The following is a 14,685-nucleotide window of genomic DNA, read 5'->3' as shown; positions in this document are numbered from 1 at the left end:
TACCAACCTCCATCCAAACCAGGTGTATCTCACAGGGAACCCAGAAATGGTCAAGCTGGACCTTCCCCTGCACTAAATTTCTGCACCCAAGCGGTACCCATACTGTATTCGTATGATCACGAATCAGTATGCACAATTCTGAGTACTGTGCAGCTCCTAAAGGAGAATTGTCAACCTCAGATTTAGCAAGGCCTAAACAAGAATTATGTCATTAGTAACACCACAAATTGTGGCTAAATTAAGAGCTGGAGGTCACCCTCCTCATCTTTGTTATTCCCACAGCCTGAGGAACTAAGGGGACCTTGCAGTAACAGCAAGGGTGGAAAACCAGAGACCATCTAAGGGACTAATCCCATCTATCAGAATAAAAACCAATCTCTTCTAATATTTGAAATATCTGCCTTCCTAGCCCTCGTAGTAAACCTAAATCTCAAATCAGACCTAAAGCCACAAAACGTGCTGGAATGTCCTTTGAATGAAAATAGCAGTCGCCACCTGTACACTCTTGGGGGCAGGGATGCACGCCAGCTGCAGTCAGCCTGGAGGATTGATTGACCTGCTTGAGAAAATGAGATCCAGACAATGAGAAAGTAGCAATGCAAAGCTTCTTTTGGGGAAGTCCAGGTACTTTATTCAGTTGCAAATTGTAAAGCTAAAGCACAGTCTCCAGCCTCCTGTGAGGGAGCTGGCTCTGAGATTAGCAAGAAAACAGCTTTTTGGGGAGCCTGAGTTCCCAACTGAATTCTATGCAAAAGAGGAATTTTAGTCCTCAGAGTGATACTTACAAGAAGATTCAGGATCTGTGTTCAACTGACGAATAATCTCTCAGGCAGCCACTGCACTCCATCTTCTTCTCGTGAAAAAACACACACCGAGCCCCTTCCCCAGATTAGAACCGGATCTGGACCCTTCCATTCATTAGTTAGTGGGTCCTTCCATTTTACCAATGCATAAGAATTAGAAGTAACTGGATGCCAGTGGCGATCCACTGCAGACTGACCTTTAATATCAGTTTGCAAAAAATTTAGAACACATAAAGTAAAGGCAAGGTGTGCCTTTGGTGACCGTGGAGGATATAACTGTCCCTGTTTTGTCTTAAAAAGCCAATTCTTTAAGGTGCAATGAGCACGTTCAACTATTTCTTGTCCCAAGGGGTTATAAGGAATTCCAGTTTTATGTTTGATACTGAATTCCTTACAGAATGAAATAAAATTTTTACTAGAATAGGATGGCCTGTTATCTGTCTTAATAGGTTTAGGCAATCCCATGGCATTAAAAGCTTGTAGGCAATGATCAATTACGTTTTTAGCAGCCTCTCCTGTATGCAGAGAAGCAAAAAGAAATCCTGAACAAGTATCGATACAAACATGTATATATTTTAGTTTTCCAAATTCTGAATAATGGGTTATATCCATTTGCCAAATATGATTAAGCATACGGCCTCTAGGATTGACTCCTAAATGTGGCACTGGAGATAATGTAATACATTTAGGACATTGTTTTACAATCATTCTTGCTTGCTCCTTAGTGATCTTATGTTGGAGCCTTTGGGTGTGGCTAGAGAGATGAAACCTTTCATGATCACGTTTGGCCAAAGCAACAGGATCCAAAATTAAGGCTTCTCCTACTAGAGCTCTGTCAATGCAATCATTGCCTTCAGCTAAAGGTCCAGGAAGACCAGAGTGAGATCGTATAAGGCCAATATAAAATGGATTTTTCCGGGCGAGAATGATGTTCTGCAATTCTGAAAATAAGGATCATGATGGCGTATTGAAGTTAAATATACCACAGGTCTCCAATAAGGGTACTGATTGTGCAACATATAAACTGTCAGTAAAGATATTAAAAGCCTCATGTACAGACTGAAAGACCTTTAGTACTGCTGTTAATTCGGCTAACTGAGCCGAAAGGCCAGGAGTCTCTATGATAACTTGTTGATTATTATTAAGATATCCAGCTCGCCCTTTAGAGGGGCCATCAGTAAAAATCAATAGAGCATTATATAAAGGCTGTAAGGAAGTCATTTTAGGAAATATCACATCATGTACATTTAAAAAATTTATCAACCAATCTTGGGGGTAGTGGCTGTTTATAGTTCCGTTAAACCCTATTTGTGCAAGCAACCAATCTGTACTACGCTGTTTCAGCCAAGTGTCCTGACTTACACTGTAAGGCTGAACAATGATATCTGGTTCTTTGCCGAAATAAGTTAAAGCCTGCCTTCTTCCAGTGATAATCATCTGTGTCACTGCTTCGTGCTATGGCAAGATATTACGTTTAGGAGAGATCGTCGAATGTATCCACATTATAGGGAATTTCTACCATAGCAGTCCCATAGGCACATGAGTCGTATTAAAAATTAACAGATGCAATGGCAAGGAGTAATCTATATAAGTGACAAATTGCTCTTCAATAGCCTTTTCCACTAGCTGTAAGGCCAGCAATCCTTCTGAGGTTAGGGATCTAGGGGAAATAGGATCAGAACTCCCTTTAAGAATATGAAATAAAGGTTTCAACTCCCCTGTAGTAAGCTTTAAATAGGGGCAAAGCCAATTAATATCACCTAACAATTTTTGAAAATAATCTAAGGTCCTTAAGTTATCTCTACGAATAACAATCTTCTAGGGAAAAACAGCTTGATCAGTGAGTCTAAAACCCAAATAATTATAAGGATCCTGAGTTTGTATCTTTTCAGAAGCAATTTGCAATCCCTTATCAGCTAAGGCTTTTTGTAAGTCCTTGTAACACAAAAGCAAATCCTGGGGGTCTTTTCCCGCCATCAAGACATCATCTGTGAAATGAATGATGTAAATATTTGGCCATTGTTGTCTAACAGGCTGAATGGCTTGTGCCACAAACTTTTGGCATAAGGTGGGACTATTAGCCATCCCCTGGGGGAGAACTGTCCATTGATATCTTTTCATGGGTTCCTTGAAATTTACAGAAGGAACACTAAAAGCAAATCTTTCACAATTCTCTGGATGCAAAGGGATGGTAAAGAAACAATCTTTCAGATCTATAACAATCTTATAATATCCCTTAGGAATGGCTACTGGGGAGGGAAACCCCAGTTGTAAAGTTCCCATAAGTGCCATGGTTTCATTAACTTTTCTTAAATCTTGTAACAGTCTCCATTTACCCGATTTCTTCTTGATAATGAAAATTGGTGTATTCCAAGGAGAATGAGACTCCACCAAATGTCCAGCTTCTAACTGCTCCTGCATTAGCAAAGAAGCAGCCCCTATTTTCTCTTTAGGTAAAGACCACTGATCTACCCACACTGGAATACCATTAAGCCATTGGATTTTTTTCGGTGTGGGATGCAGGCAAGATAGTGGCTGCTACTGAAAATACTTTAAAGCTCTTGTGTTAGAGTGAGGTTTAGGATCCTCAAAAGTCTTAATTCCCTGTCCCTTCTTTATTAGTCCATTACCAGGTGGGGGTCCCTGCCTGAATGTCTGCTTAGTCACAATCTCCTTTGAACTGTACATAATAACACCCATCTGTGGCAACAGATCTCTTCCCCACAGAGTTACAGGCAAATTTGACATAACATATGGCTGAATTTTTCCTGATTTCCCATCCCCATCTCTCCAGGTTACCGATTTGGAACTACGTTTTGGGTTACTAACGTACCCAATTCCTTGAAGGTGAGTTAAGGAATCAGTCAAGGGCCAGTTTGAGGGCCAGTCCTGCCCTCTTATAATCGTTACACCAACCCCAGTATCAGCTTTTTCCATCAAATGTCAATTTAAGGTTAGGTCTCTGATTAGTGATAGATTGCACCCAGTTTACGCCAGAGGAGTCAAAGCTATTTTGTCCTCTCTCATTTTTAAAGAATTTATACAGTGACTGACGTAAAGGGATCAAAGTAAGTTGAGCAATTCTCTGATTAGCGGGTACAGTTATAACACCGTGAGGGGAAGCAGCTATGATTTTAATTTCTCTCTCATAATCATTATTTATAACACCTGGATAAATCTGCAGGCCTTTTACAATAGAACTACTTCGTCCTAAAAGAAAGCCACAGGTTTCTACAGGTAGCAGTCCAAAGACTCTGGTAGGCAGAGTTTGGACTGCCATTTCTGGGGTTAATACTTCGTGGATGGTGGAACAGAGGTCCAGTCTTGGATTTCCTGGGTTTGACCTGACAAGCTCAAAAACTGATCTTGTTGGCTGGGCAGCAGATTTATAGCCCCATAAGCTGTTTTCTTCGAGTAAATCGGGGTCTGGGGCTGACCCTGTCCCTCGTTTCCCGGCACCGGGTGGCTCAAAACGCCTGGTTTAGACTTGCATTCTCTTGCCCAGTAGCGGCCCTTCCTGCACCTGGGACAAATTCCTGGGGCACAGCCTGCTTGTCTAACCTCGGCACCTTTGTTCTTAGGACAATTACTTTTAAAATAATCCAAACTTCTGTTGGGAGCTATTAAGACAACTCTTGATCTCTGAATTGGGCCTCTCCCCCCCCAAGAAGAAAAGGGGGTCAAAAGCGGGCCACCAACACACCAATTCCCAGAATGTTCCAGCCCTAAGCCATCGCCGATGTCCTGACCACACCCTGATACCACTAAGTTCCTGCTTCCCCGTGTAGCTGCCAAAAGAAAGAATTTCTATTGCTCCCCCTCCCATAAGTACTTCTCCTTTTGCTTGTATTGCCCTACCCCTCCCACTGATAAGTATCTGTACTTCCCCTTTTGCCTGTGCATTAAAGCCTTGGGCCTTTCTGAATACATTTGGGGCTTTGATGCATTCCAGAACGGTTTCCGTGTCATTACTCGCACAAGGCCCTCGCCCCTCTCTACCCCCATTTGGTTCTTAGGAGGAGGTCCCCTCGAGACCCTCGAATAACTGGACCTGCTGGACGGGTCAAAATTCCACATTTAAAACATGCATTATTCCCTCGTTTCTGAGAGAACATTGCTTGTACGTGGGTCCCCTGAAAAATCGCTAAAGACGGCCTGATGTCTGCGCAAAGATGGACATATCCCACCGAATCTGTCTGTCCCTTATGCGGTTGAATCGAAGCTCGGCACATTGCATTAGCATTCTCATAAGCCAATTGCATGCATAATGAAAGGACTTCCCGTGTCCGACTTTCCCAGGATTCTACTAGCTGAAATCAAAAGCCTGTCCACAAAGTTTTGATACGGCTCATCAGAACTCTGCCAAATGCTAGCTAAACTTGCATCAATATCTCCTTTGACTGGCAACCATCCCCAAGCACAGCGTGCAGCTGCCGCAATTTGCGTGTACACTGCAACGGGAAAATCAATCTGATTTGTCTGTCCCTCATATGGACCCTCTCCTAAAAGCATGTTTCTATCCCAGTCTAATTTTCCAGCCTGAGCATTTAAAGTGGCAGTTTTCTTACTGGCATCTCGCCATTCAGAATCCCAAAGCAAAAAATCTCCTCCTGACAGGGTAGCCTTACAAAGTCTTCCAATCTGAGGGAGTTAAGTGTGACTCCACGACTATAACCAGTAACGCTTGAGTAAATGGGGCTGAAGGGCCATATTGCATAACAGCCGTTTTTAACTCTTTTATCAACTTGAAATCCAAAGTCTGGTAATGTCTGGCCCTAGTATCTTGCTGATCAACTACCTCTACCACAGGAAAGGCTGGCGTATCAGACATATTTTGTCCTCTCCCACGAGCCTGACTCACAGCTCTTTCTAGCGGCACCTGGTGAACTACAGAAGAGTTACTCTTCCCCACTTCTGACATCCATTTTAGCTCCCGAAGTTCATTTGTCAGCTTCTGAAGTCTAATTCCAAACTCTAATTTGCTTAGTCTCATGTCCCCATGAGTAGCATCTCCCGAGGTGGGGACCATAGGTGGAGCGGGAGACTCGCGAGAAAACCAATTCTCATCAAAATAATGGGCAGCTCCTCTATCTGAGTGATTTTTGTTAGAAATCAGTTCATCATCAGAGTTTCCACATTTATCAATTTTAGAGTTAAGAAGACCCTTTTCTGAGAAAGCCTTCTCCGATAGGCACTCTTCCTGAGATTCTGCAAGCTCTGCCTGGGTACAATTTAACCCTGGAGAAGTGGCATCTTTTATAGCATCATTTACAAGCGCCCAGAGGCCTAAGGTAAAATTGTCTGCCTGAATGATTTTCAAGGCCTCACTAACTTTCTCCCAGGTTCCCCAGTCTACTGTTTCTTCTTCCTTGAACCATGGGCAACAGCTATCTATCCTACCTAAAAAAATTCTTACCAATTGTACTTCGAGCCTTACTCCTCTGGCCTGAAACAGCTCCTGAAAACTAAGGACAACCGCCTGATCCATAACTTTAAACCCTACCTTCTCCAGCCTGAAACAGCTCCTAAAAGCTGCTGATTCCAGTTTCTAGTTCCGATTAATACACTGCTGACCAAAGCAGAACCAGCGTTGGGTTAGCACCAATTCAAGCTTAGTTCGTATCCTACCGCACCCTCAGCAACACTTTTTTAAAAATGAAATTTTAAGCTAGCGCTAGCATATGTACTTATTCGTTGCTCCGGTGCCGCATATGAAGACCATTTGCTTTTCCTGTGGAGCTCCACACGGACAGCATTCTCTCAGAGTCCTTCTGCCATTCTTCAGGTCCCTGTTCTGGCGCCAAACTGTTGCGGACCGACCAGCAGCTCGCAAGGAACAATACAACTGAGATGGCAGCTCGAGCTGAAATAAAGGAACTAGACAAACAGGAAAAAGAACGGAGCTAAGTCAATCGTGTTCTGATCAAAGCTCAATTTTACTAATCCATGCACTGAGTTATGAAGCAGGGGGAAGGGGTTAATTCCCGCCAAATAATCCTGGGGTCCAGTTGCAGGATGACCACGTGTGTGGCTCCCGAACAGCAAGGTGGCAGGCTCCAGCAGTGGGCGTGGCAGAACGATTGAGCAGCAGGCAGAGTAAAACCTGAGCAAACAAGTTTCAGGCTGAGGGGGTTGGGGAGGTTACAACTTGTCCTGTAGGAAAAAGAACAGTGTAGTTTTCAGAAGAACTTGAGCACAGAGGCCTAGGACTCAGAAGAGAACTAGATGGTCAACTGATCACCAGCTCCTCACTTACCCTGGATTCAGGCTGACCTGGCCTTCTTGGAGTTTACAGGGCACACATGAATACACCCAGGTCAAACATGCAAACTGCCATGAGAGGTGAAATAGTCTAGATGCTTAACAAGAGGGGGTGGGTCTGAAACCTGCAACAGTAAGTAGGTGTAAAAGGATGGGTATTTCCCTTCTCTGTACCAGAACCCGTGCTGAATTCTTGATGTTTTAACATTTGAGACAAAGTCTCCCTGTGTAGTTTCACTGGCCTGAGTACACTATGTGCACAGTCTAACCTGGACCTCACCAAGATCCACCAGCCCCTGACTCCTAAGTTCTGGGATCAAAGGTGTGCACCCAAATATGCAGCTGCCAAACTGAACCCTTGATGAGGCTCCCGGAGGAAAGTGGTATTTTCTGGTTGCTATTTCTTGAGAAAGGATCTCACATGGTCCAGGCTGGGATAACCTCAATATGTAGCTCAGAATCTACAAAATGAGGAAGTGAAAGGTCATTGTTATCCCAACTCTATTCAGGCTGGGTGACCCTCCCCTGGAATAGCCTGAATTTTCATACTTTTGAATAAAAGAGTGATCAGGCCATGGTAATGTGCACAATAACTTCTATTTGTTTATTTTATTTTATTTTATTTCATTTTATTTTATTTTATTAAATTTTATTTTATTACTTTGTTTTCAGACAGCTCTATATTTTACCCTGACTGTCTTGAAAGTCACTATGTAGACTAGGCTGGTCTCCATCACAGAATACTAGAGCCTAAAATCACACAGATCCATCTGGCTCTGGCTTCAAAGTGCTGGTATTAAAGGTGTGAACCACTACACCCCACTCCCAAACTTCTCATAGGAAAATAAAATCAGTGACACAGAGTTCAAAGTCCAAAAAGGCAAGAATTTTGGCATTTTCAAAAACAGGATTTGTATCTACAGGGAACTGGCAGCCGTCTCAGCTATCACTAGTGAAAAATTGTGTTCTAACTGCAACTTTCTGGGGATAATCTTGGTCTTGAGGTACAGGAACTTCCTTAGAGCTGTGGGTTGGGCATCACTTGCTCCTCCATCTGCCTTTCACACCAACTCACCATTGCCCCTGACCTTGCCCTCTGGCTAAGGTCCCCGGAACTCCAACAGCTCCAGGAACAGCATGACCTGCCCCACCCAATCTCCTCCCTGGGAAGGTATCCAGGGTGACCTAGGGCCTATTGTACAGAGGGTGCAACAGGGCCCTCCACTCCCACAGCCAGGAGGGTAGAAGCAGGGAGTCCAAATCTGTAAGCAAGGACAGTGCTTTGTCAGCATCTGGGTGGCAACAGGACAGGGGAGGGGCTGTGGGGAGAATGAGGGTTTTTAAAGTCTCCTGAGGATCCTCAACAGCTGCCTGCAGCTCCTGGACACCTGTTACCATGTGGTTCCTGATCCTGTTCCTTGCCCTGTCCCTAGGAGGGATTGGTGAGATGAGGGAAAGGGAGGGGTCACAGCCCTGACTCTCCTGCTGCCTCTGGCCCTGGCCATCCCTTTCCCCGCTTTCCTCACTCCAGCTACATCACGAAGCAACACCTGCTCCTCCTTCTCTGCCCTGCACAGTGCCAGGTCCCTCACAGTCCTTGCTCACAGAACAGACTCCTGTCCACTCCCACTTTCCAGAACTTTCTCCTCTTTCTTAGACACCTGACCATCTCTGAGCTTCTCCAGTCTTTCTAAGGAACCCAACCTCTTACCAAACTTAGAACATCGGATTTCCCTACAGTACATTGTTTTTCGTAGAGCCTCATAGCCCAAACCTTGAATCAGAAGCTTGCCTAAATCCCACACTAGAACCTTAGGCTGTCCAGCAGCTGCCAGCCTTCGTCTGTGTTTGCCACCTGATGACAATTGATTTCCCCATCTTCCCAAGAAGCTCAGGTTCTACCAAAACATCCTCATCTCAAATGGGCTTATAAGGTCAGATGGGTTCCCCCTCCCTTTCTGGTGTGGAGAGAATGCCCAGGTCACTTCTCACCAGCCTTTTGATTTAGTCTCATTTTTGGACAAGGGGTCAGTTGGCAGACACCAGACTTGAACAAGTATCTTCCTCAATCACTCACAACATTGGCAGGGTCTCTCACTGAATGGAGACTTCTGTTTAGGCTAAAATGGCTGTCCAGCAAAACTCAAGGGAATCCTCCTGTTTCTACCTAACCAGCTCTGGGGTTACAGGCACACAGCATCACACCTGACATTTTTCCTGTTTTCTGGATGGTTCAGCTCAGGTCCTAATGCTTGCATGAACAATTGAGTAGCAACCAAGCCATCTCCAGCCCAGCTCTTGGGAATAAGTTCTGAGTTAGTGTCTCACGATGTAGCCCAGGCCTGTATTCAGTCCATGGCAATCCCTCTGCCTCAGCCTGCTGTGTACTGAGGTTACAGAGAAGTGCAGCTATGCATGGCTTGCCAAGATTTCCTCTGTTCCCAAATGCTGTGCCTTGGCCTGCTCTTCCCCCTCATGCCTCACTCCCTGAGCTGCAGGCTCCTGTCCTATCTCATCAGAGCCCCAATGCAAAGCTCTACTTCCCACTCTGTGCAGCACACCCCTGAGACCTCAATGCCTAACCCATGTACCTCACATAATTGGGTCCTCCTCTCTGCCTCCCAGTGGCCTGACTTGATCTAACTGTTTCTACTTCTGCCCAGAGGCTTTAATTCCTTTTCCACTCCTGTCTTGGGGCTGCCTCCAAGAGAACCCTGATCCTATCCAATACTCAGACCACTTGCCCACCTGCACAGGAGCAGAGCCTTTTCCTCACGGACCCCCAGAATTTCTTTCTCTCACTGCTTGTCCCAACTCAAAATCCTTTCTTAGGGAGCCCCACCCCTCTTAGATGTCATCTCCACCTCAGACCCTAACAGGAGCCCAAGCCTTAGCTGTAACCCTGCTCCTTTTACTTGGAAATTCCTCAATATCTCCATCCCAGCTGCCACTTCATGCCCAATCCAAGAAACCCCAAATCAACCCCAAGCTCCCTTTCCTGGATTCATTTATTCATTCAAATCTAGTTTTCTGAGGCCTGACCTTTCAAGAATTCCCAAAACCCATCCAAGGTCGTGACTTCTTCTCAAGCCTTGAAGACTCTAAATTCCATACCAGAGAATTTCATTCTCATTGGACTAAGATTGAAGCTTACCCTTAACCTGAAACTCTAACCTGGCCTGACATTATACCTGATCCCTGATTCAAGAGTTCTTTCTATACCCACAGCATAGATCTCCCTATCCAGGACCAGAGATATATAGGTCCCTTCCCTAGATCCCCTGGCCATTACCCCTGATCCCAGCAGTGCTTAACTGTGTCCATCAAGGGTTGATCTCCTTACATGTGCCAATTCTCCTCTCCCCCATTCCTCCTGTTGCAGATGCTGAACCTCCTGTCCAGTCTCGAATAGTTGGAGGATTTAAATGTGAGAAGAATTCCCAACCCTGGCATGTGGCTGTTTTCCGCTACAACAAATATATATGCGGAGGAGTCCTATTGGACCCCAACTGGGTTCTCACAGCTGCCCACTGCTATGTCAAGTGAGTAAGGGTGGAGACATGAAAGCAGGGTGGCAGCCAGAGAACATGACTCCAGGCCAGGCTGGGATACTGAAGGACAGTGGGGTGGGACTGACAGAAAATCTATCCATGACCTCCTGGGTCTCTCTTTACTCCACCCTCCAGGTTTGCATTCAGAGTCCTATTTCTTTCTTTTCTGTCTTTTTATCTCTGTCTCCTGTCTGTATTCAAGACTGAGTGTCTCCATGGTCATCTGTCACTGTGTGTCTCTGCCTTGGGACACTAGACACACCTTTCTGGTTCTGGGTCTCATGTGTTCTCTTATATCACTACAGACTATAATGGGGAAAAGACCTAAAGGGTCCCTGAGGATAGAGAGTGATGTCACTGAAGGTAGGTTGTGAGAAGACCTCACTCTCCTCAGAGCAGCTCTGCCTTTAGGACCTTCTGTCCACTCTAGGACACACAGAGAAGGGCTGGTCAGAACTGGAGCTGGGTGAGGTAACTAAGTACAGAGAGAGCTGGATGCTGGGGAGGGAGCAGAGAGCTCAGACCTTGGGCTGCAGGCCAGGCCTTACCTGCTGGGAAAGTTCAGCCCTGTCCTAGCTGCACCTGAGCAGCTCTTAGGCCTACCCCTCCTCCCTGCCCCCTCTTCCTTTGTCTTCCCTTCCTGTCTCTGTCTCTTTCAGCCTCTCTGACTCCTTATGTATGTATGTATGTATGTATGTGCCCTTCTGTCTCTCTGTTTGTGTTTCTGTGTGTGTGTGTGTGTGTGTGTGTGTGTGTGTGGTGTGTGTGTGTGTGTGTATCTTTCTGTTTCTGTGTGTTTTAGTCCCTGACTCTCTTTTCCTTCCTCCCTTCCTCCTCCCCCTCTTCTGACTCTGACCAATCACCCTGATTCTGTCTTCTCATTCCCTGCATTTCCTTCCATTGCCACCAGCCAGCATAATGTTTGGCTGGGCAAAAACAAGCTATTCCAACGTGAACCCTCTGCTCAGCACCGATTTGTCAGCAAAAGCTTCCCCCACCCTGACTACAACATGAGCCTCCTGAATGATGGCATCCCACAACCTGAGGACAAGAGCAATGACCTGATGCTGCTCCGTCTCAGCGAGCCAGCTAACATCACAGATGCTGTGAAGCCCATCGCCCTGCCCACTGAGGATCCCAAGCTGGGTAGCACATGCCTAGCCTCAGGCTGGGGCAGCATTACACCCACGAAATGTGAGTCTGGTCCAAGGAGACAGCGTGTTGTGGGGGAGGGGCAGAGAAAACTGGACTGGGCCCTGCTTACCACCCACTTTCTCCCTGATCCACAGGGCAAAAGCCAAATGACCTTCATTGTGTGTTCATTAAGCTCTTGCCCAATGAGAATTGTGCCAAACCCTACCTACATAAAGTCACAGATGTCATGCTGTGTGCAGGAGAGATGGGTGGAGGCAAAGACACTTGTGCGGTAAGACAGACCCTGTCTGCAATGAGGTGAAGGGCTGAGAGAACTGAGGTTCTGTGTTCCCACTTCAACACCCTGACTAGGCAGGCTCTTTGCATCCTTCCCTAGGGAAGGGATGTGCCCTGGGAGGGGAGGATCCTGTAGGTGGTACGATTTCTCCTCTGTGACTTCACTTAGGGGATGGTCCTGTGAGGCCCTCACCACAACCCAATGTCCTCATAAGATCTGACCTCCCAAGAGCTGGAATCTCTCACCTATTGAACAGAGCTGCCTCTTAAGAGACACTGTGTTCCTCCCTGGGAGTCAGTTCCAGGTTGTCAAGTAGAACCCAACTGCCAGGTGCTTCCTTACCCCTGTCTCTGTCCTTCTTTCAGGGTGACTCAGGAGGCCCACTGATCTGTGATGGTGTTCTCCACGGTATCACAGCATGGGGTCCTGTCCCATGCGGTAAACCCAATGAGCCGGCCATCTACACCAAACTTATTAAGTTTACCTCCTGGATAAAAGACACTATGGCAAAAAACCCCTGAGTGTCACATTATCTGCTGTTCTCAGTAAAATGCACCATGCAACAAATGAGTTCAAGGTCTGACATTCTCTGTCCTACTGGAGTGGGGTACCAAATCAAGGATCCCTCAGCTAAGGTCTGGACTTCCAAAGTAGATCAGCAAGGGACATATGTACATGTACTGTTGGCTGACAGGATGGGGTTGAGACAAATGCAGACAAAAGGCTCAGACCAACTCAGGGATGCCATATGTGTCTCCTATGGCAAGAAAAATGTTCAAATCACACAGGAAAAGATAAGAGACTTCAGAATGATTGACTCCAGCTAGGCCTGACCCTATACTGGAAGCAGAAGAGATGATAAACAGTCAGACACTGAGAATTCAGACTGCCAAACTGGGTTTTTTGAGCTGGGCTGGGGTTTTATGTTAATGAAGCCTTGACTCGATGGAGAAGAGTCTGTCCACAGAAGGGCAAAGACTGCCCCAAAGGCTAGACTACAGTGTCTCAACCAGGTGACATTGGAGGGTATTTCTTTGGTAGGGCTGGACCAAAGGATGAAGAGTGACTTAGAACCATGTCCTGTGGGACAGAGAATCACCCATCTTGGGAAATGGACCACACTGCTGCTGCTGCTGCACAGGACCACAAAACACTGTCTGTTTAGAGGGACAAGTCACAGCTAAGAGTATCAGAGAACTTTGGGAGAAGGGTCCCTGCCGATAGTCAGAAAGGAGTAGGCCTTAGAGAGTGGAACTGGTCTTGCCACCTGTGTGCTGAGGGTGCTATCTGCTCTCAGGGGAAGTATGGGACATCAAGGGAGGTCTGATGGAAACTGAGCCACAGGGACAGAGGTTGATACATCTGGCTGCGGGAACTCATCAGTGTCCTGAGAAGATGACAAGTCCCTCTGTTGGAGAGTTCCATGGTAGTACACAAAGCTGTTTACAACAGACAACCTGTGGGCAGGCTCCAAGTTCCTGTCCAAAATGGACTGCTGCTGCAACTGCAATGAGTGGTGTCTCGAGGCCCAATGGAAGTAGCTGAGCCTCTGCTCCATGGAAGGCAAACTGTAGCTCCACATTAGCACTTGGTTGATGAAGGACAAAGTTCCTCTGGGAAGGGACCCCATGAGCACTTGACTCAGAGCCCTACCCCAAACCTTAACTGAGCCCTGGGGGCTGACCCCCTTTCCTGGACTCTGCCTCTGCCCAGCCCAGGCACTGCCCTTCCATCCAAGGCCCGGACCTCACCTAGCCACAGCATCAAGACACTGGCACACCAGCACAGGTAGAAGGCCAGCTGGTAGGAAACCTGTGGCCTCAGGCACAGCCTATTGCAGTTGACCACACACAGAGTCAGGCTCAGGAGAATAAGGAGCCCTGTACTGGGGTGGGGCCAGAGAAGGACAGAAGTCTAGACAGGAACACCACCACACCCAAAAGGGAAGAGACAGAGAAAAACTCCCTGACCTGCCAAAAGTACACACAAACACACACACACACACACCACAAATGGATACATACTCAGAGTGGAAAGGATAATGGGGGACAAGTCCATCAGTCACAATAGTAGGCAGATTTTAATCACAGCTAGTTATGGTGCTGAGGCAAGAGAATGGCATGATCAAAGCCAGCATGGACTACAGAGTGTGTCCAAAGCCAGCCTGGGATACAGAGAAAGCCCAAGAAAGACACAGAGACACCCCTCTCCCTAGGAGCACAGAACTGGAAATCTAGCCACACCTCTGGGTAGGAGGAGGCTCTGGGGTTGGGTGGAGGATCACAGTCACCCTTTCCTTTGCCATAACTTACCGATGCCAATGCTAAGGAAACTGAAGACGAAGTCTATCTTGTTCAGGTGTCAGCAGACTGGTCGAAAGGAGAGGAACATGGTGGGCAGGAGGATGAGGCATAGTGCCAGGGCCAGAAATATGAAGCCCATACTGCCAGGGCCAGATATATGAAGCCCTTGCTCATGTGAATGTAAACTGGGGAAGGAAGTTGGAGAGATAACTACAGTTGAAGGAAGGTAAAATATTGTAAATTGTGAGTTGTTTAAGAGCCCACTGCCCAGGACTGGGACTGGGAACAAAGCGAACAGCCCCCAGGCCTGCCAGGGCAGGGCTGTTGTTAAGGCA

At 46.5% G+C, this 14,685-nt stretch overlaps 2 protein-coding genes across 4 annotated transcripts in view; one reads left to right on the top strand and one right to left on the bottom strand.

The window, feature by feature from the left end:
• Positions 1-14,685, bottom strand: part of Klk15 (kallikrein related peptidase 15) — a 642,438-nt gene that overhangs the window by 249,736 nt on the left and 378,017 nt on the right. The gene's annotated exons all lie outside the window — the stretch shown is intronic.
• On the top strand, positions 8,452-12,568 carry LOC110298259 (kallikrein 1-related peptidase b24). Of its 3 annotated transcripts, none has more exons than XM_021167396.2 (5): positions 8,452-8,506; positions 10,447-10,601; positions 11,530-11,809; positions 11,905-12,041; positions 12,413-12,568. In XM_021167396.2, the coding sequence occupies exons 1-5, from the start codon at positions 8,461-8,463 to the stop codon at positions 12,566-12,568; spliced, it is 774 nt and encodes a 257-aa protein (XP_021023055.1). In that variant the 5' UTR covers positions 8,452-8,460. The 3 variants fall into 3 exon arrangements, with proteins under 3 accessions (XP_021023055.1, XP_021023056.1, XP_021023054.1); XM_021167397.2 differs by having other exon boundaries at positions 10,447-10,606; positions 11,526-11,809; XM_021167395.2 differs by having other exon boundaries at positions 10,447-10,606; positions 11,517-11,809.

The sequence above is a fragment of the Mus caroli genome, chromosome 7 (assembly GCF_900094665.2).
Source record: "Mus caroli chromosome 7, CAROLI_EIJ_v1.1, whole genome shotgun sequence".
In the NCBI taxonomy this organism is placed as follows: Eukaryota; Metazoa; Chordata; class Mammalia; order Rodentia; family Muridae; genus Mus; species Mus caroli.
This window is presented reverse-complemented; position numbering and strand designations above follow the sequence as displayed.